Below are 27,000 nucleotides of genomic sequence, written 5' to 3'. Positions count from 1 at the left end.
TAGCTATTTCCAGATATTTTCGAGGAAGACACTCAGGACTATCACTTCTCTTACATGAATGCATCTTTTTTTCAATGACTCATACGTATGAATACACATCCAATCACACAAGATATTCTTAACCATTCAAATGCCTTTTGGCAATTGTATGTGGTTGGCTAAGTAATGAAAACTCTTATGTAGAAAACCTATTAGCTCCTAGTAAAAAGCCAGAGGAGATGAATCACATTCTCCAGAAGCCTATTGCTTAGGCATAAGAGGAGGAAGTTTCTTTCACATGTGAGGGAGTATTAAAAAACTCATAGCATCCTTATGAAAAAGCAACAAACTCCCCAAATCCTATCCTACCCTGTCCCAGTATCCCTAAATCAACTGGGCTATTTTTAGTGACAACTTTATGGCTCAGGCTAGAAGTCACTTAGGCAGTAGATTTTGGTTTCAAGAGGGAAAATTTGTGCATGATGAGTATGTGTGTGTGTATGTATGTGTGTGTGTGTGTGTGTGTGTGTGTGTGTGTGAGAGAGAGAGAGAGAGAGAGAGAGAGAGAGAGATAGGCTTGAGGATTTATCTTCAAGATTTCACCTGAGGATTGCTCTTAACCCATATGCTTTCCAACAAAGAAAGCTGAGTTTGCTTGGCCTTCCTTACATATCTTCCTATGTTTTAAGTTTAGTAATCTAAGCCAGTGATAGAAGTGGAAGTGGATTATCCTGGAAAATTATTCCATAGTTCAAATAGGCAACAAGATAGGTCTTTCTGCTACCTTAAGAGTGAGGCCCCACTCTGTCTTTCTGAAATAGAGCTGAATTTTCTTTGGACTGTTAGTCATATCTTCATTCTGTTTCTCCTGATTTCTGTTGCTGCCATTAAAAAGGAAAAATTTATTTTCCATTTTTTAAATGATACTTTTGATAAACACTGCTTCTTCTTTTCTTCTACACTATACCCCTGTCCAATTCTGCTGCCCTTGAATTAGAAACTTCCTCTGCAAACATACCCTCCCATCCCTCTCCAGCCTTATAAACTGGCTCTATTTGCGGAAGTTGAAGCCCTCTCGCGTCTTTGGGCCCTTCTTGCTTTCACTGGCAGATTTTGGAGAAGGTAGCTCCACTGTACCACCATAGGGACAACTCTCAGCTTCAGGGTGATGACCAGTACACTCCACAGCAGGAATATACCCACTATCCCACATGCCGGTCCCACAGAGTTTACAAAGGTCATGTAAACTACATGGGATCCGAGGCAAGAGGCGAAATTGATACAGCAAACTCCTTGCCTGTAGAGAAAGAGAACAAATGATAAGAGGAACATTAAAACAAAGGCAGTTGAGGAAACCAAGAGGACTAATGGAAAATGGCTTCTCCATTCAGCACTGATGAAATTCCTGGATTGCAAGCAATCTCAGTATGTGCTTTGGGACAATGAGACTCAGATAGATTTTTAATATTCTTAGCAAAAAGAATAATGATAGCAGATAGCAAGTCACATTTTCATAGTGCTTTAAAGTTTACAACATGCTTTCCTTATAATTCCTTGAGGCAGGTAAATGTAGCTATTATGACTCCCATTTTTGTCTTGGAGAGAAAAGTTACTTGATTTAACACACACACAGCTAGTTAGGCTAATGGTCAGAACTAGTTACTGAGCAATGTAAAGATTATCAAATTACCTTCTGTGTGTGGGGGGAGGGTGAGGGGAAAATTATAAAATTCAAAACCTTACCAAAAAATGATAGGTAGAAACTACTATTGTATATAATTGGAAAACAAATAAATGTTTATGTTTTTTTAAAAAAAAAGAACTAGTTCCTGACTCTTGCTCAGGTCTCTTAGAAGCAAGTGTTCTTTTTTTTTGGGTGTGTGTGGGGGAAGTATATCTTGAGAACAATGAGCTAAATTGCACTTACTGTCTTTCCCCTCACTTGGCATGAGTTTTGTTTAGCACTTCCTTCTCTTCCCTCCATTCACCAGTGAGTCTTCCTTTGGAGCTCTTTCTACAAGGTTTGTTTGATACAACTCTCCACATTATGCTTGCATTGTGCCTATCTATATATACTCATGCCAAGGACCCCAGCACCACTGGAAACTTCTGGAAAACCACAAAAGATTGAGAAAATAGTGTCTCTAATTTATGAAAAGGAAAAATTAACGCCTTGGGGTAGTGAAGTGACTAGATTTATATTCATCTCTTGTCCAGTCTGTAGTTTATAAGCATCAAGATGTCTTGATGCTACATTGCAGTAATATTGCTTAAAGTAATAGCAAAGTGTTAACCATGAAAATGGAGGGCAGTTCTGGGTCTGGCACCAGGAAGACCAAGGTTCAAATCTTGTCTTAGACACTTGCTATTTTGTTTCCCCGGGCAAGTCACTGAACCTGCTCTCAGTTACATCATCATTAAAATGAGGATAATAGTAACTTTTGCTTCCCAGGGCTGTTATCAGGATTAAATAAGAAAACAAAAGTATTTGGCACCCAATAACTACAATGTAAATATTAAATAATATTATTATTATTATAACTACTGCTATTATTATAATTTGCTATCTTCTCCAGGGCCATCCAAGTGTAACTTTTAGTTGTTTAATGATCTGATAGGGATTTAAACTCATAGTGAGCAACTATATTGGCTATTACAGTCAAGCAAGAGAAGCCTCTGGGTTAATAACTTGTAGAAGAAGCCTTGAGAAGGAGAAAAAGAAGAGTGGGTAGCAGAAAGAGGATGAAAATACTTTCCAAACCAATTCTTGGAGCCTTACCTTCCTGAGTACAAGTTCCCCATTCATGTGCATGGCCAGATTTCCAAAGTGCAGAAGCATCTGGTCAGTGGCCAGCTGTTGTTCAATGACATCATCACCATAGATCACCACAATGGCCACACAGATGAAGAGATGGAAGTAGTCTGTCTACAGAGGGAGGGGAACAAGGCTGAAAGCAGAATTGCCCTGACCTGCACACAAGGCATTTGTGTTTTGTAGGTATCTAGGGGACATCCCAGTGGATAAGGAAATCATATTCTGATGGCATGATGAGCCTCTGCTGGCAGTTTTCTTGTCAGGATTTCCTGTAAAGAGGTCTTTATTTGAAAGGTACTACCGAACAGCACCATACTGAAAAATGGGCCCATATTTCCAGAGGGTTAAGGAAGAGAATGAAGGGACTTTCAGAGGCCACCTACTCTACTTTCCTCTTTCTAATCTGACTGTATTTAATTCAAATCTTAACTTAAATCTTTATTTGTAGTTATCTACCAAGTAATTGACGTCCATTATGCTCAAAAAGTTTCCCCCTATATCCAATCTAAATCTCTAGTTGCAATTTAGGATATTTTGTTCTATCCTTAATGTAAATGGAGGGCAGAGCTTTAGGAAGTGAATTTCATCTGTTTTAACATCTTTTTCTCAAAATCTAACGTAAGTCTTTGTATTCCAAATTCAGCACATCATACTGCCTCCTTGAGAAGTATACTTTACAGAAAGGTCTTATTTATCAAGTTTGTTCCAGTTGTTTGAGAAAAGATTGCAGGACGTGATCATAGCATCTTAAGGATGCCTCTCCTGCTTAAGTGGTTGCTTCAAGATCCCAGTTGCTTTAGTATAGACTGACTTTTTGATCCAAAAAAAAGAATAGTGAACAGGACAGGAAAATTAGAGTTTCATTTCCTGCTGCTGACAGGGAAACTGAAGGCCAAAGTAGAAGTGATAAGACCAAGTAAGTCAGGCAGGTCCTCAGTATGACAGTATGACAGAGAGGTATCATACAGCTAGGAACGTACCTGGGCAGGATTTAAGCCCAGGTATGCATTATCACTTCATAGCTTATGCATTACAAATTTTTGACCTTTTTTGAACTTTCAGTTTTAACTTTGTGTCTGGGAATTCTAATACAAGTCTCCTCATTTTACAAGATCAGAAGCTGAAGTGTTTTGTCCAAGGTCACAAGGCATTAATTGTTGAGGAGCTAGGATTTGAACTCAGCTTTGCTGACCTCTGAGCAATTGCTATCTACACTTCTTGACTACTGGACATTTCACATTTGTCTGTTTCTTACAAGCATGTGGCTGATTTTGACTGAATCTGGCACACCAACCCAAGGCATAGGACTTGGGTCCACCATCTTTAATCAAAATGACAGCTGATAAAGCTCTTTACTGGATTTTAAGGAAATTTGATAAATGGCTAGAAGTTAAAAAGAAATTCTCTCCAAGAAGCGGAGTTTAGTGAGTGAAGATCTACAATTCACAGAAAGTCCAGTAATCTTAGCCTAAACAAAATATGATTATGATGACAAATCTGATGCTGTAAAAATGTCTGTCAAAGATAAACTATTTTTGTATCCTTCACTGTTTTGGAGTAACTATGTCAGTACTCTTCTTCATTGGTGCAGAAGACTGAAAATTGACTTGACACAGAAAGAATGGCTAATCCAGGCATGAAAAAAAAGTACAGACTGTGGACCATTAAAAAAAAATCAGAATGTAGGCAAAGAGTTACTAGCAAACTTAAAGAAGTTATACACTATAGTATTTTAGGCTTCCTGATGGTAGATAATTTTTTTTTAATTATCAGTAAATATAGGAAAGAGTGAAAAAACTTTTTGGGGGGGTGATGATTCATTTTTTGCAGTTCTCAAACTTGTTGGTATTATGATGCTTAACAATCTTAAAAATTATTGAGGACCCTCTCCCCCCCTAAAAACTTGTTTCTGTGGGTAAAACTCTATTAATATTTATTATACAAGATTTCTATCAGTTAGATTAGCTGGAAATGTGTTCTATACAACTATTGTTTGCCTTCTCAATGTGGAAAGGGAGCAAGACAGGGAGAGGATTTGGAACTCAAAATCTGAAAAAAAAGGATGATAAAATTGTTTTTACATATAATTAGGGGAAATAAAATATTAAATTAAAAATATATGTATTATATTAGAAATTAAAATGTCTTAAAATTATTATGAAAATAGTTTTGACATCAGAGATCCCCTGGTCAGAATTACACTAACAATCAATGATTTAATATATGCTTACAAAGATGCCTCCTATTAAGGAGACATTTTTCTTAAGAAAAAAAGATAAACCTGGATGAATCTAGGGTCACTATTTCCAAATAAGCATTACTGGTATTTCTTACAGAGAGATGAATTTAAAGAGACTTGTCTATCTTTTAAAATCTTCACTTTCCCCCTAATTTGATTGTTTAACCCATGTGACAAGACCAGTAGGAAGCTCTTGCAGGAATATGATAAAGAGACACTGACAGCTGAAGAAAGGAGGCTGTCAATAATATATAGGAAAGGAGAGAGTATAGAACCTCCATTTTCAGAAAGACATGTAAACTATGCTTCTTTCTCTACTGTCCAACAGTGGTACAGAGGATAAGAATTTGGGCTCCTGGTAGCATTTGCAATGCTCTGCTTAGGTCAATGCCCCATATAATGATTGCTTGTAACAAGAGCAAGCTCAGCTCAAGAATATGGTAATGAGCACAATTTGCATGAATTTCAGTTATTTGAAAGGCAAACTGAAGTCAGACTTTGAGACTAGGGAAATCACCCTGAGAAGAGGATCGGGTGAGGGTAGCAAAGAAGGTGATTGGAAGTCACAGAGACAATGTATTGGCTACTTCAGGCACTTCCAGACTCCTTTCCCATGCTCACCTGGTAATGGGCCCAGCAGGCTTCCCAAATGCGCAATGCCTCTGCATCAGGAAACTCTCGCTTAAAACACAGAAGGATCCAGCGGTGACAGAAAAGCATCTGCAGGCCATCCTCCCCCAGGGAAACAAGGTGCTGGTAAAAACGCAGGTGGGTCAGGCGAAGCAGCTCACGAAGGTATAGCTAGAAGCAAGAGTCACCAGGACTCATCAACAGCAAAACCATCTCTGGCTTTACTTCTAGCTTGTTCCCAGAAGCCCCTGAGAGAATATACCAATCATATATTTACTCTTATCCCTCATTCTTGAAATGTACTTAACCTTGAACTCATTTATGTGATGTGACTATCTTGTATATTTATATCAGTTTTCTTTGCATTTCTCTATTTAACGTGGGTATATCTATCTCTTGTCATTTTAATTTAACAAGGTCTGGCGGACAAGGGCTGCCTCTGTGTAATTTTCTCTGCTTGGCAACAAACCCAAAATTACAAATCTAGGGGTTTAACAATTGTTTTTTGATGATAAGAAATAACAACATTTCTGATATAGAGTCAGACTTCAGCCAGCAATGAAAAAAGACATTTTAAAACACTAATGCCAATCATTTCTTTCCTCTTAAGGTGAGGATGGCTCAACCAAAACGTGGTTATTTCAATTCAATTCTGCTCTTGATCTCCAATACCATTATTTCAATGTCAAGAATGAAGAGAAGAAGGGAATCACATCTGAGTATTTGGATTCTCTTTTCCTACGTAGGATGTCAGCTAAGAGCCTCACAGTGACGCAGGACAAGACCAAAGGCTATTTTAGGCAGCACTTAGTACTGAGTATGAATAGCCGTGGCTGCAGATTTCAAGGACTCCTCTGTAAAATCAATCTCTAGCTAGTGACTGATTACAGGGCCTGTTGAGCAGCAAGCCACGTGCTGCCAGGGGCCCTTTAATAACCTATCTGCGTCATACTGGATAATTGCCTGGTGAGGTGCTGGTTTTGTGAGGCACCTTGGAAACCTGACATCATCTCAGATGAGTAGGATGATGAAGGAAAATTAAAAACAAAAAAGTCCTTTAGTAACATACATAGTAGAATGTGCCTATGGATGACAGAAGTATTACATTTCTATTCTGTTTTTAACAGTGCTGATAAGGTCAAAGAATTCATAGTCATAAAAGAAAAGTTTATAAGGACTATGAGTCCAATTGAACTGGGGGCCAAGAGAAGGAGACTGAAGGGCTAGGAGAAAATCATCTTGGATCCACCCCCTAGCTCAAACCCTGCAATTGATAGCTCACAACAACTTTCTCTTTTTCTGGAAAATGCATGTATGCCAATGGCTTTCTACCAGCAGATAGCTAAGTTTAGGGAGTAGTAAAAGATGAGGGAAGGTCATTCTACCTAGATGTTTCTTTTTTTTAGGTTTTTGCAAGGCAACTGGGGGTTAAGTGGCTTGCCCAAGGCCACACAGCTAGGTAATTATTAAGTGTCTGAGACTGGATTTGAACCCAGGTACTCCTGACTCCAAGGCCGGTGCTTTATCTACTATGCCACCTAGCTGCCCCTACCCAGATGTTTCTAAAGCTGTATGATTACAGACAGAAGAGAACAAGAACTGAGGTGGGGAGGGCAGTGTCCTATCTACAAAAACCCAGAAGCATTATTGCTTCTGGCTATAACGAAGAAAGACTACACCTAAAGTAAAAATCCTTTATGTTTTTGATCTTTGATTTAGGATTCCTGCTATAGATCTACAGTATGGAAAGGTTGTACAGTATTTCTCCCAGCTGCCCTGACACACAGATCTGAAGTCACTCTATCAACAACTTTCCCTGGAGAAAGGAGCATAAATGCATATGCACAAAGACATAGGCTTGAGACCCTCAGTTAAGAGCCTTACCAGCTGTTTCTCCATATCTTCATCTCGGGGAGAGCTGACAAAGATGGTGTTCTGCATCAAACCTACAAAGCACCAGAAGGTATCTGATTCATCTAGCACCTCAGCCAGGATGGGAGCCACCAGGTCTGACATGCCCTGGGAGTAGCCAATGGTTGGATTGTATACGGCATAGTTCAGCAAAATTCTCCTAGAGGACACAGTGAAATAGTCAAGGTAGGTTGAGTTCAAGTATTGTCTTGTCCCCTTCCTAGCAGCAAGGAAAATGAGGGAAGACAGCAATAACTTCTAGTCTTTGATCCAAGAGATGTTAGGACTTACCATCTTTCTGAATCCATGGGATGTAGATATTATCCAATTCAATTGGATGATATCATTCCAATTATTCAGGAAGTTATGGGTGTTAGAAGCATAAAGAATACATAGATTTGACTTCATTTTCACTACCTACCTACCACTTGTGAAAAGGGTAGGCTGGTAGGAATTTTAATGGGCTAGTAATTTTGTCTACTTATCTGCAAAGCTCAACTATAAGTCAAGCATGGTGATCTATTGCTATATACTGATCTATAGTTGAATAGAAATATGAATGACAAAAATATACATTTGACAGATGAAGAAAGAAAGAAAGTAGGGGCATGTAGGAATTACAATTCATAATAAAAGAAAGCTTATAAACTGCCAATGTTCTAAGTAAAAAGCTGTTTTGTCTGATTTTGGGGAAGGAGCATAAAGAGCTGTTTTGACATAGCACTTTATGGCTCTTAAAACTTTAACTAAATCCACTCCATTAATAAGTCTATTGTTTCTATAATGTTGATTTCCAAGAAAGCCAAAACAACTTTTAAAAGTTACTGTATTTGTCCTAACATTCTAGGAAGAGGTGAGCATTATTTTGCTCTACTTTCCAAAAGGGGAAACTAAGGAACAGAGAAGTGATTTCACTTTAATCAAGTTACAGTCCTGGGAATGAAGCCTAGGAGCCCTAGTTTCTATTTGGAAATGGAAGAAAGAAGGAGGTGAATTACCTCATGCTCTCCACATTTGGGTTGTCTTCTCCTCGGAAGAACTGATTGCTCCGGTCTGTTCGAACCACATCTTTGTCAACAGTGAACTGCACATGGCGCCAGAATTCTCTCTGCTCTTCTGGAGTCATTGAAAGCCTCAAAAGGGAAACTGCTATTAAATTATGGCAAACTTTGAGATATGACCTTATTCCATTATTACCCCGTCTCATCAGAAACACAGAACTGATAGTTTCCTCTACATCCCCAACTGGAATGATGGAAGTACCTATTAAATTCTTTTTGTGGAGGAGGAGAGGTTGAATATGGAAATTTCTAAGGACTATCCTGTTACTAACCTGGGTTCTAGACTCCTTTTGGCTCCTTTATAGTAGGTTTGGTGATAGAGAGGCAATCTTACCTTGGGAAGGTCATACAGCCATTTTACAAAACAAAATTCAGCTACTCTAATTCTCAATTAATGGCTTAAACCAATGATTCCACCCAACTCTTTAGATGAGCTCAAAATGTCAGTGCCTAGTTAAGACTGGGGAAAAAGAATTCCAAAGCCTTGACATGTGAGCCAACGAGATCTGTTTTGAGGTTGAAGAGCTCAGTCTAATGACAGCACTTATCCAGCCCCATCACTCCTAGGCCATCCATTTTTGAAAGACAAACCATGGGTCACAAAACATATTATCATTGCTGAATTGCACCTTAGAATGCCTTTCCAGATGACATTTTCATCTGAAAGACAAGGAAGACTGGGTAGGATGGGGGAGCAGAGGCCTCTGCAGTTACCTTTTCTGCTGGATCTCTGAGTATTCCCTCCTCTTCTGCACCCTCAGTGCCTCTCGTTCCTCCGATGTGGACTCATGGCTGTAATAGCGCAGCAGGAAGGGCCAGACCTCGCCCCGGATTGACACATCAATGCCGCCGAAGAAAATGGCCTGGAAGAAGCGGCAAAAGTTGGGGAGGGGGCGATAAAAGTACAGCGGCTCAAAGAACCCCCAAATCCCCAGAGATTTGTGTTTTGGTAGCTTTGGTGAGTTCTCCTGACAACTGATGCCTTGATTCAAACCTCAGCAATTTGCACATGTTTAGAAGGGGAAAGTGCTGGTCCTCTATTCCCATACGAAACACAAACCGGGCTCATTTCAATGTCAATAACCCCCCCTGGAGCAGCTCTCCGATTAATGTGTCGTTCTCATGTCATAGCCTAATCCCCAATCTTGGAAATGCTAAAGTTCATTGCAAAACTTTTCTATAAAGGCAGACACAGTATCCCCCAAACTCTCCAAGTTTTGTTTTTTTTTTAAGTGGGAGTTTTCATTGATTTCTTTAGTTTATTCACACAGATCTTATACAGTATAAAGCAATCTGGAATGGAAAAGATAAGGGTAGTTTATCTTATAGGGTGAAAGCTGGCAGCCATATTCTTGGAGCAGAATCTCCAGACACTTTTCTCCCTTAGTTGACGGACACACTTGATAGAAACTAGATAAGCTGCTTTCCAGCCTTCTTGATAGGTGATGACACTAAGAGACCATGGTTCATTTACTCCTCCCACAGTCCCCAACTCCACCCCATAGGGTTCCTCTCATAAGCAGAGTCAACAAATCATCATTTCTGGTTCCTTACCTTACGAAGCTTATATTCCTCTTCCACCTGCCCAGACTCATTCAAGTGGTTAAGCCAGGTGGAAACATCCAGTTTTTTGTACATGTTCTCTTCTGGGTGGGTCTCTGAAGAAGGGAGCTTGGGACGTCGGATGGAGAATTGCATACAAGTCTTTTCATTGGAGACCTGCTGGACAGGAGGAAAATTGGGGAAAGATAAGCATCTCAAAATACTTGGCTTTTAAAGCCAGCTTTTCCCAGGATTTACAAATCCCTGTCTTATGAAAAGAGAAGAGATGTCTCCTGAATACAAACTCTTAAATGGCAAGTGTAATTAGATTCAATTAAAATAAAAATACCTTCATCTTAAAATAGTCTTCCCCTTTCTGGTTCTCTTTTCCCTCTCCCTCCCTCTCCCCATCCGTTTCTCTTCCCCAACCCCCTCCAACCCCAACCTCCCCACTCCCAACACTAGCCACAAAAACTGAATTAATGCTGCTTACAGCCCACTCTGCCAGGAGTGCCTGCAATAAATTACATATGATTGGCCACATACAAAGGGATTGCTGTTAGGCGAGCAGGGGGCTGGCCTGTCAGGTTTTCTCTAAGGGCAGTCATGATCCTAGTGCAAAACTGCAGCTGACACTTAATTCAAAAATCAAAGGTTGTTCAATGTAGAGAGAAAAAAAAAGCCATGCTACTGTAATAAGGACAAACAGCAGGAGGCTCTGTGGGAAGGAAGGGAATTTTAAAGTCATCACTGTTTCTAATAAGCACATACAGTATCTTAAACAGATAATTAAAGAGCTCTTATTACATTTGTATGTAGATTGAGCAAAATATGGCAGGATGCCTTGTCAAAACATTATTTTCAAATGTAGAGCACAGAATTCACAAAAAGAACAGGGTACATTTTTCAAAACCAAAGTTGCTTATGTATCAGCCACTTCACTAACATTAGCAGCCCAAAACTATTATTGTGTGTGCATTACATGTGTATGTAGATACACACACACACACACACACACACACACACACACCACATACTCTCTCATCTTTCCCTCTTCCTCCCTCCCCCCCAAAGACCCCAACCCACTAAGAAATGAAAGGTCAGAGATTCTCTCAGATGATCCAGGACCCTGAAGATTACTGAATAAGAATAAAGGCCTCAAGCCTGGAGGGGAACAGGTTCTTTTCTACAGCTGGAAGTAAATGGAGATTTGCTTTTGTTTTTCAAAATTCTTTGCTTCCTAGTTGGGTTACCTGGTCTTTCAGATGAGTCTCAGTACAGTGTTTCCATTGCTGAAAAACTTCTGACAGTTTATCCAGGCCACCATGGTGAAAATGGAAGATCTTGTACTGACTTTCTCGGCTTGCAACAACCAGCTGCCCACTGGTACAGGCCTCATCGCTAAAGGGCAGTAGAAAGAGGGGACAAGAAGAGGCTGATGAATATGTAAACATGGGTTTTTATTTCCAAGTATAATCAGGGAGTATGGTTAACATCAGAAACAAGAAATAGTCAGTCCCAAAGGAGTTTTGCTAGGGGGATACAGAACAATAACCATCTTCCACTTTGCCGAAAAAGGAAAAATATTCTTATTCCTTGGGGTGTGAAACTCATGTTGTTCAAGTGACAGTACATATTCCTCCTTCTACTCCTCCCTGAAGAACTCCAAGATACTTTCCTCACAAAGAAACATTAGTCTAAAGCTCCTCCCTCAATCACAGGAGGAATTGGGAAAACTCAGATTTACAGCATGAAAAAAGGAAATCTTGCACTCAAGAAAGAAGCTGGTGATAGCATCAATTCAAACAAAGATGATCTCTAAGACAGCCATTAAGCCAGAGAGAAGAATTCATAGGAAAGATGCTGGAATAGATGCCCCCTCTATAACTTAGATGCTTTTCTGGGATAACCCTCTGGGGAGAAATACATCAGTGACTATCAGACCAACCTTCACTATCCTAAAGATATAGTTTATTAGGTTTTGACTTTGAAAATTCATTATTAGTAAGATTGCCTGTTTATTTAAACTGCAGGTGTTCTTTGGTGATGTATTAGTCAGAAACCTTTGACTACTTTGATTAATTGTGCAAAGAAAGAAGACCACCATGATTGTTAGAAATATATATATATATATATATATATATATATATATATATATATATATATATATATATATATATATATATATATATGTATGTATATACTAGTACTATCCAAATGAGAAAAAAAGGAACTCTGATAAAGGAAACCAGTCCTCAGTTCTATTGTGGGAAATGGGGTTTCTAACACCTTTAATTAAATTGTAATGGATAAACCCTCATGTGAAAAATCAGAATTAGTCTTTTATCTGTAGCAGTTTCAAAGGTTTTCTCCTCAAAACTGCAGTCATTCAATAAAGACATGATTAGTGTAGAGACTAAACACAACAAGATAGCAACCCTAACAATATTATTGAAAGAGGGGTGCAGACATTGGGATATGCCAGCAGTCTGATCTGCATCCAGACCACAGAAACTTGAACAAAGTCATACAGGATAGTCAGATTCAAGAGCCAGAAAAAGTGCACCTCGAGCCCACCTCTGTGCTGACTGGGGAAGGGGGGGAGGGGGACAGGGGACCCAAAGAGCCATCTTACCTAAAGAAAAGGCGGAGAGACCTCATTTGTCCCAAGTCCACCCGGAACACCCCGCAGATCTGCTCAAGGGCAAACACCTTTTGCTGCTCATCCCATTTGGAGTTCTGTAGCTGGCCGCTGTTCTCAGGGAACTGAAGGTTGGTGTCGAGGCTGGAGGTGGAGCTGGTGGACCCTGTCATGTGATTATCACACGTCTCTCTGCACGTGCATGGGCCAGATGGGGAGATGGGGGAATATGTTAAGTAAATTTGATATAGACAATAAGCTCTATTTAGCACAGAGGCCTGAGTTGAATGTTGTTTATTTTCAGATAAAACAATACTATGATACTAACATTTTATACAGATTGAATAAAAAACAATCTGACAAAACTGCCTTATATTTAATAAGTTTGGTTCACTGGTTTAAAAAAATTTAGTTTTAGTTTAGAAGTCTGGAAAGAAAGATTTCTATAACAACTTACTTTACAATTGCTTACTAATTTATATCCATATATTTGATTCTTTCAGTTTTAACAATTCTAGAAATAACAATTATAATATTAACAAATCTATGAGGCAAGTAGTTCAATTATCTTCATTTTTAGCATTTCTCCATCCTATTGATTACTGTGAAGATCTAGATATATAAAAAATCAACTCCTGATTTCTAGAAACATGGCAACTACACAATAGTATATGCCTAATCTGATATGGTTAACCTAAAAGGTTTACGTCACTTGTCCTGCCTCCAAAACTATTATAAAGGTATCTACTGTAAAAGTTTGAACTCTCTTTACTATTTTTAAAAACATTAAACATAAAAACTAAGGAAATAAATTTTATGCTTTGAAATCTCATAGGTATATCTCTTTCCTAAATGGAAGCTGCAAGAGGTTTGTGACTAGGGAATACAAAAAAGGGAATGATGATGGATATTTTCAAAAATCATTACCTTCTAAAAGAACATATCTCTAAGTCCATGTGGTAAGGATATCTTCTTTCCTCTCAACTTGACTGACTACCTTAACCTTGGAATACACAATAATTCAATGGCCCTAGAGTAAGAGGGTTTTGCCTTTATTAGTCCTGGATCTGCCAAGAAGTAGATATAAGGCCTTGAACAAGATACTTGTAACTCATTTGGATTAGATAATGCCTAAGGTCCCTTCTGAATAATATATAACAAAAAATAGAGGTTCTGTGGTTCTTCCATTATTGAATATGCTTTTAATAAGAAAAATAAAAAGTCCAAGTTTGATCACAGAGGGCCCATGGGCTTTTAACGTAACATGGTGGCTCCTAAAAAGGCTGAGAGATTTGACTGTCTTCTCAAGTGAGCCCTAACTGAGCTGCACTGTGAAATTATTGTTTGCAAAACAAGGCAAGTAGTAGGTATAAAAGCCAACCCCCCACTATGCCACTTTACGCGCTGTTTTATAATCTGCTTATTGAACAATGTAGGCATTCAGCTGCTGAAAAAGCACATGCTCAGCACACATAACCCAGTCTGGTCCATCTACAGGATTTCATTGAAACCCTGACAGGCTCAGAGAAGCAGAGAAGGCTAGAATTATTTCTAGTGTCACCAAAGGTTTTAAGGTATTATCATCCTTCTTATTATAAACAGCCACCACACTATATCTTAAAAAACATTTTTCCTTCTAAGAGATCCAGAGTTCTTAATACTCTTTCTTTTCGCTCACTCTGAGAGAGAAGTAGAGATGTCCAGAAAACAGAGATGGAAGGCAAACAGAATTCCCTCCATCCTGTTACTTAGGCCTGAACCACTTTTCCATGCCAAAGGAAAAGAAAGATGTGTCATCTAGGAGTAGAAATGGATTACAACCAAGGCCATCAATGAATCTCAATGCAGAATTGTATTTAAACTTTGTTAGAATTCAGAAACAAGCCTAATTATTTCACTTAACAATTGTTTGTTGAATGCTTGTTATGCATAAAACTATTGGTATTTAGAGAACACCTTTACTCTGCTCTGGATACATAAAAGCTTAAGACAAGAGGAGGAGGAGGCCTTGAGTTTTCTGATATAGTAGGTATATCTACTTGTGTATCTACTAGGCATAATCACTTTGTGATTATTATGTAAAACAAAAAAAATTTAAGCTATGGGGAATAAAAATTTCCCTCTGCCCATTTCCCTTAGGAAAAAAAATTGGAGAGAAAAATTTAAATAAGTTTGGGTACTTTTTAAAAGAAAGAAAGTAATTTTGTTAATGAAAAGGGAGGTGAGAAGGAGAAAGAAAAAAGTTTTAAACAAAGTATCTAAATCACAGGGCCTAGGTCCCAGGGTTCTAAATCCCTTCAAATTCTAAGACATCTAAACTTGCTCTTATTTCTCTTCGCCCTGAGATTTCTTAATAGGTAGGTCACTAACCTAAAACTTTTGCTGATACCTGATTATTACACATATTGTATTCATTTAAAATATTTTCCTCCTCCCTCCCAAGTAAATGATCCCTTTGTAATAAAGATGAAAAAAAATAAAGAGAACAGGTGGTTCAAGTTCACTAAGACAAACCAACAAATCAATCAATATAAGCATTTATTAAGTAGAAAATATTAGCGACGGATAAAAAAAAGAAAGCCTTTGCCCTCAAAAAGCTTATATTCTAAAGGGGAAAGACAGATGCACATAATAAACAGATAGGCACAAGATACCTTCAGAGTAAATGGATAATAGTTATTTTAGAAAGGAAGGTAACTGGAGGTGAGAGTAGGAAATATTGGGAGAGAAATAAAAGAGAGGCAGGAAAAGGGTCCCTAGAGACAGCAGCTCTTGAACTGAATCTCAAAGAATGCTAGGAATTCTAAAGAGGTGGAGGCAAGGAAAGAACACATTCTAAACAAATGTGTAAAAAGATTGAAAATCTAGGAAGAAACAAAATTATGAATAATTTTAAATGTCAAATGAATTTATATTTAATCAGAGGGAACAACAAAGAGAATGAAATAATCAGACCAAAAATTTAGAAAAATCACTTTTAGTAGCTGTGTAGAGGAATAGGTAGAGAACTGAAGCAGGAAGACAAATGATGGAGAGAGGGGGAAAATGCTGGCAACTGACTAGAAACTGACTGGATATGCAGGAACTTGAACCTGGTTTGCTAAAAGACTGGCAGTACCCCCTGATCATGTTGACAATATAAACAATATTCTAGATCCTTCACTTTTGAAATAAAAAGAGATATATTCTTTATCATCTTTCCTTTAGGAATAAATAAGTTTGGTTTTTAAAATTAGTTTTCAGTTTTGTTTTACTTGTTTGGTTCACCTTTGTTAGAGTAATTGTTTTCTAGTTCTATTTATAGTTTTGCCATTTATCTGAATCCTTCATAATTGTTATTTCTTATAAGACATAAATTACAGTTATAGAATAAAAAAAGTTATATGGGCCCTCGTTGACACCTAGTTCAAATCCAATCAAAAGGAATCCCTGGTATAACTTGCTGGACCAGGAGTCACCTAGTCTTTGCTTAAAGACTCTGGGGAAGTGGGATGGAAACCACCACCTTGTGAGGGAGTTCATTCCTGCTCTGGATAGTTCTATTCATTACGAAGTTTTTCCTAACATCAAATCTAAATTTGCCTCTTTGCCTATTATACCAACTTATTATTTAGCTAGTCCCTGATTAATGAACATAAACTTTTCCCTAGTATTTTTTTGCTAACACTAAAAAAAGTTCTATTCTAACTATTTTTGGTATATGTGAACTTTTCTCTTTTTTACTTGACCTCTTTAGGGAAATTTTGTCTCGGTTTTGACACATGAACTTGGACATATTTGGTTTTGGTTTTGTGCAAGACAATGGGGTTAAGTGACTTGCCCACAGTCACACAATTAGGTAATTATTAAGTGTCTGAGGTTGGATTTGAACTCAGGTCCTGCTGATTCCAGGGCCAGTGCTTTATCCACTATACCACCTAGCTTCCCCAACATGGACATTTTAAATTTACTCTCTGTCCATCATGAATAAACACTTATCAATCAATTGTACTGAGACAGGTGGTATGTTAATCATTGAGAATACAAAGAAAAGAAAAAGACAGTCCCAGTTCTCCAACTATTTTCTTTCTTTTTTTTTTAGGTTTTTTTTTTGCAAGGCAAATGGGGTTAAGTGGCTTGCCCAAGGCCACACAGCTAGGTAATTATTAAGTGTCTGAGACCGGATTTGAACCCAGGTACTCCTGACTCCAGGGCCAGTGCTTTATCCACTGCACCACCTAGCTGCCCCCTCCAACTATTTTCCAGAAAAATCTGTGTTCCTTTCTGAACTTCCTTCTGTTCATTTCTATTCATTTTAAAATTTTATTTTAATGGTTCTCTTTTTGCTTCTGATATCCATTCCCACCCCAAAGAAAGAGCAGAGAGCAATGAAGAAAAACAAATTCAAACAAAAGTCATATCTGTACCTTAATTCCAACAAACTCTTTAGTGGTTAACATGCTTATTCACAGATCTTTTAGAGACAGGGTTTGTCATTCTCTCAATAGATAGCAATAATTAAATAAAAGTTATTGTTTTTACAATGCTGATTCTCCTAGTTCTTCCTCATTTTACTCTGCATCAGTTCATAATATCAGGATTCTTTATAATTATCTTTCAAAAAAATTTACATTTAAATAATTTCCAATTTAATATTTATATACTACAGTGTGTTCAGTCACTCTTCACCTGATAGACACCTTCTCCACTAAGATTCTAGTACTTGGGAGTGGCTAGGTGGTTTAGTGGATAAAGCACTGGCCCTGGAGTCAGGAGTACCTGGGTTCAAATCCAGTCTCAGACACTTAATAATTACCTAGCTGTGTGGCCTTGGGCAAGCCACTTAACCCAAAAACCTAAAAAAAAAAAAAAAAAAGATTCTAGTACTTGAAAATTTCCCTCCTTTTTAAAAAGATGGGGTTAAGTGGCTTGCCCAAGGCCACACAGCTAGGAAATTATTAATTGTCTGAGTCTGGATTTGGACTCAGGTCCTCCTGACTTCAGGGCCAGTGGTCTATCCACTGTGCCACCTAGCTGCCCCTCCCTCCTGCTTTTAATCTATTCAGCATCAGGAAATTTGTTTTGCTTGTGACAGTTTCTTGTCCAGGATTATACTCCCTCCACCACTGCTTGCTCCTCTGCTAAGTTTAATGTATTTTTGTATCAACTCTCCTTTAAGGTAAGAAAAAAGTTCCTCTGATGCCTGCTTCTCTCATTACTTCCTCCACATTTTTATATTCTCCTCCTGTACTTCAATTTATTCTCTTTCCCCTAGCATATTCCTTTTACTTTTCCTTCCCTTTCCCCTCTTAAAATACTCAATTCATGTTCAAGTCCTTGGGCTTTCTTATTTCACAAAAATTTAATCCTTCTTAAAGACATTAAGGTTGAGAATAAATTCACTTTCTTCCTTTCACATTAGAATAACACTAAATGCTAAAATACTGTAACAGTTACTCCAATGGCTCAAATAAATTTTATTTTTATGTTTCTTTAGATTCTTCTTGTATGTATTTCAAAAATTTAATCAGTTCTGATCTTTTTCATCAAAATCACTTTAGCGAACTAAATCTAATTTCTGTCAATTTTATTAAAGATACATTTTCCCCACTACGTTTACATATGGGCTAATTAATACTCAACTCTCTGGGTTATATGATGTCTCAAGGTAGTGTGCCAAGTACCTTAGGAATGCAATGTTCCAGTCCAAGTCTCACTTGCAGTGGTTACTATCTTTATTTGGTAAAAAGTCATTATTTGACAGATATTCCCTGCATTATCAGAGTCTCAAATATCTATCTCAGTGCCAAAGAGAGAAAAATGACTTTTTCCCAAGAAGACTCTGTACCCAGTTTCCCAGGTTCCTCTGTGGGGTTACAACTATTTTGGGCCTCTCTTGGGAGGGATGTTAGCTCTTACTAGCCACCCAGGATATACAAACCTACTGCTGGGCTTCTTTGTCTGGACTGGTTTGAGTTTTGCTGGTGGTTCCCTATCCTACTGTTTATGGGCTGCTGGCTGACTTTTTTGTACAAAACAATTATGGAAGAAGTTATTTACCACAGTATCTCAATCATTACTTGGTCTAGTCCAAAATTCAGATTCTTATTGAATATTTATGGAGCTGGTAGCTATCTTGGCCAGAAGAATTAACAGCTATCAACAATTAGTTTCTCTAATTAACCAACTTTTTTTTTATAAATTTTTTTAAATTTATTTGACACATTGGAGTTAAGTGACTTGCCAAAGGTCACTAGGGAATTATTAAGTATCTGAGGTCAAATTTGAACTCAGGTTCTCCTTACTCCAGGGCTGGTGCTCTTATACACTGCACCACCTAGCTGACCCCTTAATCAACTTTTTTGATTTTGTTCATACAAAAGCTATTCTATTTCATGTAATCAAAATTGCACTTTTCATCTTTTATAATCACTGTTATTCTTGTTTTGGTTAGAAAGATTTACCCCCAGTCAAAACAGAAAGATAGACAATCTACAAAAGATATATAATCCCCTTTTCTTTCTATCTTTTTTTAAGTGTTATGATCTTCAACATTCAGGTTAAATATCCATTTTGAAGTCTGGTGCAAGTTGGTGAACTAAATTTAATTTCTGTCAAGCCTACTTTGATAAGTTTTCCCCAGAAAGTCTTGTCAAATTCTTGTCTTGTTTATCAAATACTGGTTTATTGAGTCATTTCTGATTTTTCAATTCCATTGAGCTACTTTTCTCTAGTCTTTAAAGAATAATTTATAACTCTATCTATACAGGTATCGATTGTATATTGGTAGACTGACTACCAGACATTTTATGCTTTACTGTTATTTTCAATGACTATTCCCCATTTCTATAAATGCTTCTGGGATTTTATTTTTGATATAAAATGTTAATTTTTGTAAGCTTATTTTGTTGCCTGAAACTACAGCTACTGTCTTAACTGTTTTTTCTGATTCTCTAGAATTTTCTAAGTAAAACATCTTTGAAAAGGGATAGCTTTGTCTCCCCATTTGCCTATCTTTATTGCTATTGTTAATGTTTCTGAAACTAAGGAAAAAGTGGCAACCTTGCTTTTACTCATATATTAACAGGGAAACCTTGTCATGTTTCCCTAATTGCAAATAACCATAGTTTTGGTTTTGGATGGGATACTATTTGCACTATTTAAAAAATCCTTCTATGATTATGATTAATGCCTATTTTAAAAACAAGCTGTAACCAATGGAAGCTCAAAGTTTCACTATACTATTCTCTATTACTAATTTTTCTTTATCTATGGAAAGTTATTATTGCTACTATTAAGTTCAAAAAACCTGCAAGATCACTAAAGTAAAGCACAGTAATAAAAGAGAGGACAATAATAAAAAGCTTCACTGGGAGAAAAAAAGGATCAAAGAAGGGAAAGGATATCTGCTTGGGTAGATAAGAAGATGATAACTGACAGGATAGTTGTGCTTCTTAATTCTTATTTTTTTGCCAAGGAAAATGAACTTTGCACCATAAACGATAGGGGAAAAAAGGCTAACATTGAGTAGATACAGAGGATAAGAAAAAAATCTACTTGCCTTTGATGAATCCAAGTCACTTGATTCAGATGGACTATATCATCAAGTACTGAAATAAATAGTAATGTGACTGCTGACTGATCAGTATTAGTAGAAAAGAACATGGAAAATTAAAGAAGTACTCCTAGAAATTTAAGAAGGATAAAAATTATCCCAGTGTTCAAAGAAGAGAACAGCATCTGCAAATTATAAGCCAGTAATGTCCAATTCTTAGGAAAATTCTTGAATTAATCATTAAGGAAAGGGTTAGAAAACATTTTAAAAAAATAATTCACTACACTCTCTATTTGCTATTCTGCATGATTTCAATTCCATGGAACAAGATGTCACCATATCAGATACCCTCTTGTACTGATAGGTTCAGTGTAGGCGCTTGACAAATGTTTATTGGATTGAATTGTATTAGGAAGGAATGATTACATAAAGACAATGTAGCACAGCTTCATCAAGAACAGGTCATGCCCAAAATAAATTTTCTTTTTTGACAGGCTCACTAAAATTGCTATGATGAAAAGGCAATGTACATGTAGTTTGCCTAGATTTAAGCCAAGTATTTACTAAAGAATTTTGTACAGTTCTTATATATACAATGCATTGATATGGAAGACATAATACAATTTGAGAGAGCTGACTGACTGAACAGATTCAAAGAGAATTCAAGGTCAATCATGATCTCCACTACAGAATTCAATGAATCTGTGCAGACTCTCATGCTACTGAACATTAAAAATGCTGACTTGGATAACAGTATTGGTAAGATGATCATCAAATTTATAGATGATAGAAAGCTAGGAGGGATAGAGCACAGAATTCCAACAGAATTTTTACAAGCTAGACCACTGAGTTGAGTATACAAAGTGAAATTCAATAGGATAGATATAAAATTTTACACTTGGAGAACTCAAAGCAAAATAAGAATAAAGAAAATAATTATAATTATTTTGCCTAATTATACAGTAACAAAGTAAATCAAATGCATGAATATTTACTAAAATTTAAAATAACTGGATCAAAGAACAAGAAATAAAAAATTTAAATAACCTAATTTTAAAAAAAAGAACTAAATGAAAAAGAATGTGGGAGAGGGAAAAGAAATAAAAATAGATGAATGTGTAATTTGTCAATAGGTGACTTTCAGTGGGTTTTTTTTATTCTTTCTGGCCTTTTATATTCTTATGCATTTTTACAATAAAAGTGCTTTTCCCTTCTCTTTTTTCCTTTCAGCCCTATCCCTATCCTTTCCCCTCTTTTCCTTATGAGAAATATTCAATATCAAGAAAAAAATCCTCCCAGTGTCCATCTTTTGGATCAAACATGCCTAAGTAGATGGGTAGTTTGTTGCATCTTCATCCCTCTAGAATTGTGACTGATACACTGATCTATGTACTCAAGTCTTTCAAAGTGGTCATTCTAAACTATATTGTTAAAGAATAAATTGTTTAAAGTTTGGAGGGGGAGGGTAGTAGAAAAATGTGTAACATAAACATGCAAATAGATGAATATTGAAAAACTTTTATAATATGTAATTAGAATAAAATGAAATTATCAATTATAGAAAGTATAAATTGTTCTCTTAAGTGCAGTAACTTCATTGTTCAAATAAGTTCCCAGATATCTCTGAAATGCAATATTTTTATTATTTATACACCATAATTTGTTTAGCTACTCCTTAACTTTAGAATACTTCTTAGTTATCAATTCTTTGCTATAACAAAGAGTTGCTTTAAATATCTTTCTACAAGGAATCAGATGAATTTACAAGTAAATTCTAGCAAATACTTTTTAAAATTTCAACAATAAAAATAAAGAAAAAAGAGACCAATATCTCCATAACAATACTGAATGAAATTTTAAGAAGTTGTAAAAACATAAATAAGATTATGCACTATGGGAAGGTTATATTTATACCATAAGTATAAACATGACAACATAAGGATAACTATAAAGTAATTAGTCATATTAATAATAAAAACATCATCAAAGCAATAGATAAAAAAACTATTGATAAGATACAAGACTTTTTAAAGTGAAATAAAAATTTAAAAAAGTAAAAAAAAAAAAAAGAATTTTCCTTACTATGGTAAATACTATCTATCCAAAACAAAAAAGTCAGCATTATATGGAGAAATGCTAAGGTTTTTAGTAAAAAGGAGTGGTTCTAGAAATGCCAACTATAGGAAAAAAAATTAAGAAAAAGATATTGAGGGAATAAGCATAGGCAAACAAAATTATAACTTTTGGCAGATATGATTTACTTAGAAAAATCTTTTAGAATCAAGCAAAAATTGGTTGTAATAATTAACAGCCTCTACAAAGAAGTAAAAATAAAAAAATTAAGCCACATAAATAAGCCACATAAATTAATGTGTAGTTAACAGGAAAAAAATTCAGCAAGAGATAGAAATTTCAGGGGCAGCTAGGTGGTATAGTGGATAAAGCACCAGCCCTGGAGTCAGGAGTACCTGGGTTCAAATCCGGTCTCAGACACTTAATAATTACCTAGCTGTGTGGTCTTAGGCAAGCCACTTAATCCTGTTTGCCTTGCAAGAGAGAGAGAGAGAGAGAGAGAGAGAGAGAGAGAGAATTTCATTCAAATTAGGTATTTGGGAGTCTGGCTATCAAGACACTCAGGATTAGTAAAAAAGAGTTATACAAAACGTCATTTATTAATGGCATACATAAATAATTGGAGAGTAATAGCTCATGGTTAGTCTGTGCCAATATGATAATCCTTGATGCCATACCAATCAAACCGCTCAAGAGTCCGTTACTTTATAGAGCAGGAGGAGGGGGAAATCATAAAATTAATCTCAATGAATAAAAAAAATCAAGCATTTCAAGGAAAAAATGTAACAGGCTAAAAAAAATTGGAGAAGTCAGTCTGTGGAACAGATTAGGTACCCAAGATCAAGATGCAAAGACATAAATTATAGTGATTACTAACTTCTGAGGTAAAGAGTCATAATTTGATAATAGCTGTAAAAAAAATGCAAAAGCAAAGCAGTTTAGAGGAAAATGGGTTTAGATCAACAACATATATTTTTACTGTGGAACTGTGGAATACTTTTCAGATATATATATATATATATATATATATATATATACACATATATATATATATTAAACTTAATATGTAGCTTTCAATGCTATGGCTGCTTGTCTATAATTCTCAATAGCCTTCCTTATGTTCTCATCTTTCTATTTTACCAAAAAAGAAAAAAAAATGTGCTATTTCAATTACTCTTTTTCTTCCTATTCTAACCCTATTTCTTTTCCCACTTTTCCCTTAAGGCCAATGCAGAGGGGGCAGGTGTTGGGAAAATTTTCTAACCATCAATATGCAATGTCGAGTAAAAAAAATTCTCTCTCAGGAGGTGAGTAGACCCCTCATCGTCAGTTTTCTGGAATCATGGTGTCCATCACACTGATCAGAGTTCTAAAATCTTTCAAAATTGTTTTTCTTTAGAATGTATATTGTAGGGGTGGCTAGGTGGCATAGTGGATAAAGCACTGGCCTTGGAGTCAGGAGTACCTGAGTTCAAATCCGGTCTTAGACACTTAATAATTACCTAGCTGTGTGGCCTTGGGCAAGCCACTTAACACCATTTGCCTTGCAAAAAAAAAAAAAAAAAGAAAAGAAGAAGAAGAAGAATGTATATTGTATAAGATATTCTCTCCTGGCTTTACTATATTAGTTCAAACAACTCCACCTCTTATTAACTATCCATTTCATCATTTCTTCTGGTCCATCCGTATTCTGTTTTATATACCACAATTTATTTATCTATTTATAAATAGATAAGCAGTTTCCAGTTCTTTGCTACTAACAAAGAGCTACTATAAACATTTTTTTTAAACTATGAGTCTACTTCCTGCTTATAGGAGAAAGGGGATACTTGTTCGATTGCATTTGGAGGAAGAATTCTTATCCAAACAAAAAAAAAAATCGAGAATCTCCAAAGACAAAATGGAATGGATAATTCAGATTACATAAAATTGAACATTTATTTCCAGAAACAAAATCAGTGGAGTTAAATTGAGGGTGTATATACAGAATATACATAAAGAAAATAAATGCAAAGCATTTAAATACAAGATGCTAGTAAGTAGGGAAGTTATTAGGAGTTTAGAATAAATGTCATGAAGGTGGTGATTAAGCTGAATCATAAAGGAAGACAGGGTCTCAATGGGGCAGAAATGAAGAGTAATTCCTAATATTGATAACAAGCCAGTGCAAAGCATAAAGATGGGACAGGGAGTGAGGAAGATCAAAGAATTCTCAGAAGGAACAAATGTACAATGAAACTGTTAAGGACAATATTATGATTCACATTTCAGTTACTAATTAAGTTGACAAACTAATTGGAAGGTAATATCTTCAACAGAAATATGGTAGTCTAAAAGAGTTGAAAGTTTTGGGAAAGAAAGATAACTAGTTAAATTTTAGACATAGTATGTTTGAGATGTTTCTGGGACATCAAATTTGAAACATCCAAAAGACAATAAGGGATTTGTAGCTCAAAGGCAAGAATGCAACTATATATACTAGATGTCCTTTAAGCTACAGTTTAAAAATGCAGTTAAGATAGTTTAGATACATAGAAATGGCAACTTGAATCTATAAGAATTGATAAGATTACTCAGAATTGGGGGAGGAGAGTGTCTAAGACACAAAATTAGGGAATATTCACCGATAATATGAATTGTAAGACACAGGAAAGGGTGAAGGAGATTATAGTGCCATAAAAGTCCAGAGAAGAGAGAGAGAATTGTCTAGAAAATGATGTTGGTCAATGCTGTCAAATGCAAGGAGATCTAAAAAGGATAGACTGAGAAATGACCCATATATTTTGGAAATAAGTGATCACTGGTAACTTTGAAGAGAACAGTTTCAATTGAATTATAAAGTTGAAAGCAAAAAAGGAAAAGATTATGTGAGGAGAAAAGGATATGGAGACAGTAAATATGGATACTTTTTTCTAGGAGCATGGCTGAGAAAGAGTGGAGAGATATAAACAAGATGATGATTTCAGGAGATCTAGTGAAGGTGTTTTTAAAGATGGAGGAGACAGGTATGTTTGAAGAAGCAGGAAAGGAACCAGTAGGAAGTAAAAGAGGCTGGGAAATTTTCGAAAGAGTGATTGAGGATGTAATCTGGAGAAGAGGAATAAGCACATGGTAAAGACTTTTAATGAGTGCATTATCCTTTTAACCTTAGTAAGAATAAAGGACACCTATTGGGGGGTGGGGGTGGGAAGGAAGGAAGGAAGGAAGAGAGAATGAAAGAATTGAGACTGAAAGAATTTGAAGAGCTGACTCTTCACCTGAGTTCAATGATCTCAGTAAAGAGTTGGTGTTCTCAGTTTGAGAGGGGAGGTGGGAGAAGGAAGGAGAGAAGATGTGGGTGGCAGGAGAAAAGAGAAGGTTTGGAATAACTTGTATAGGGAGAGAAAATCAGAAAGGAATAAATATACTGCCTTGTTGCAATGAAGGCCCACTTCAAACTGGATATCATAACTTTAAAATGTTAACAGTCAAGGACTATTATATGCTATCCTTTGAGTGACAATGGAAGTGAAGAGTGGGAATAATCTAGGGTTGAGGTCTGGCAAGAGATGAATGTCAATGGGACAAGGATGATGAGGAATTCAAGAGCAGAGAAAAGTATTGACAAATAGCTAACTATAGGGTTGAGATTAGAAAGGAAGGAAAATTAAGTCAAATTGGGGCTAATGCCCTAAGAAATTGGAAAAAGATTAGAGAAGGGCAGAAATGGAGGTTTGGATGAGGGCAAACTATAGATTTAGGAGATATAAAGCCAAGGAAAATATGTGACTAGTCAATTATGTTCAGAGAAATATAGGAGTTTCTAACTAAAGAAGCTGAATACCTACAGGTAATGGTGAGATGTATTATGTGACATCTCTATTTGAGAGTGATCTGAAGTTAATAGGATTTAAGAAAGTCTGGGACACTAAGGTTATTGACTTCTATTGTTTCTCCCATGTCTGTTTCATTGATTTATTTTTTTAAAACCAAAACTAGAGAGATTTGATGATTACTGTTTTATAGTGCAATTTAAGCCTTTCAATCAAGGATAACCTACCTAGCAAAACCAAGTACAATCATAGAAAGGAAAAAAGAGTCCTTTAATGAGATAAGACTTCCAGGCATTCATTATAAAAGATAAAAAGACTAGAACTAAAGTAGAAAAACTAACATACAAACAGCAGTCAAAAGACGCAAAAAACAGTAAATGTGAAATAATAAAGCATTAAATAAGGTCACACCACTTATATTCTTATATGACAAGATGCTACTTTTCAAAACTGTGATCAGTAAATAGGGGTATAGGGGCCTGGCAGAGGGTTAAAGAAGGAGTCTCATTAGGCAGGAGGGCCTGAGAGTGATTATGTTTTGATGAGATCAAAATAAGAATGGAAAGGGTAGAAAAGAGGAACATACTGGAAGAAGGGGAAAGGGAATTATTTCACAAAAATGTGGTTTGCAGGAGAAGTGCCTATAATAAGTAGGTGATATAGGGGTGAGGAGGAATGCAGGCAAAACTGGTTCAAGGAAAGAATAATACAATACCCATAAAATTGGGTATTCAGATATATGGAGGAGGAGAAGGAGGGGAGG

At 36.4% G+C, this 27,000-nt stretch overlaps 1 protein-coding gene across 7 annotated transcripts in view; it reads right to left on the bottom strand.

Annotated features, from left to right (window-relative positions):
* Positions 1-468: 468 nt before the first annotated feature.
* TBC1D16 (TBC1 domain family member 16) overlaps positions 469-27,000 on the bottom strand; it is a 131,431-nt gene continuing 104,899 nt past the window's right edge. For 4 of the 7 annotated variants that reach the window (XM_074224997.1, XM_074224994.1, XM_074224992.1 and 1 more), the window contains 9 exons: positions 12,813-13,010; positions 11,431-11,578; positions 10,190-10,357; positions 9,350-9,498; positions 8,573-8,707; positions 7,548-7,734; positions 5,655-5,834; positions 2,759-2,905; positions 469-1,276 (listed from right to left, as the gene is read on the bottom strand). In XM_074224997.1, coding sequence (XP_074081098.1) covers positions 1,031-1,276; positions 2,759-2,905; positions 5,655-5,834; positions 7,548-7,734; positions 8,573-8,707; positions 9,350-9,498; positions 10,190-10,357; positions 11,431-11,578; positions 12,813-13,010 — 1,558 coding nt within the window. In that variant the 3' untranslated portion in view covers positions 469-1,030. Of the gene's footprint in view, positions 1,277-1,906; positions 2,089-2,758; positions 2,906-5,654; positions 5,835-7,547; positions 7,735-8,572; positions 8,708-9,349; positions 9,499-10,189; positions 10,358-11,430; positions 11,579-12,812; positions 13,011-27,000 lie in introns of all 7 variants that reach the window. The other 3 variants (XR_012475985.1, XM_074224996.1, XM_074224995.1) reach the window with 3 other exon arrangements.

The sequence above is a fragment of the Macrotis lagotis genome, chromosome 2, assembly GCF_037893015.1.
Source record: "Macrotis lagotis isolate mMagLag1 chromosome 2, bilby.v1.9.chrom.fasta, whole genome shotgun sequence".
In the NCBI taxonomy this organism is placed as follows: Eukaryota; Metazoa; Chordata; class Mammalia; order Peramelemorphia; family Peramelidae; genus Macrotis; species Macrotis lagotis.
The sequence above is the reverse complement of the archived record's forward strand: the minus strand, read 5'-3'. Positions and strand labels throughout refer to the sequence as shown.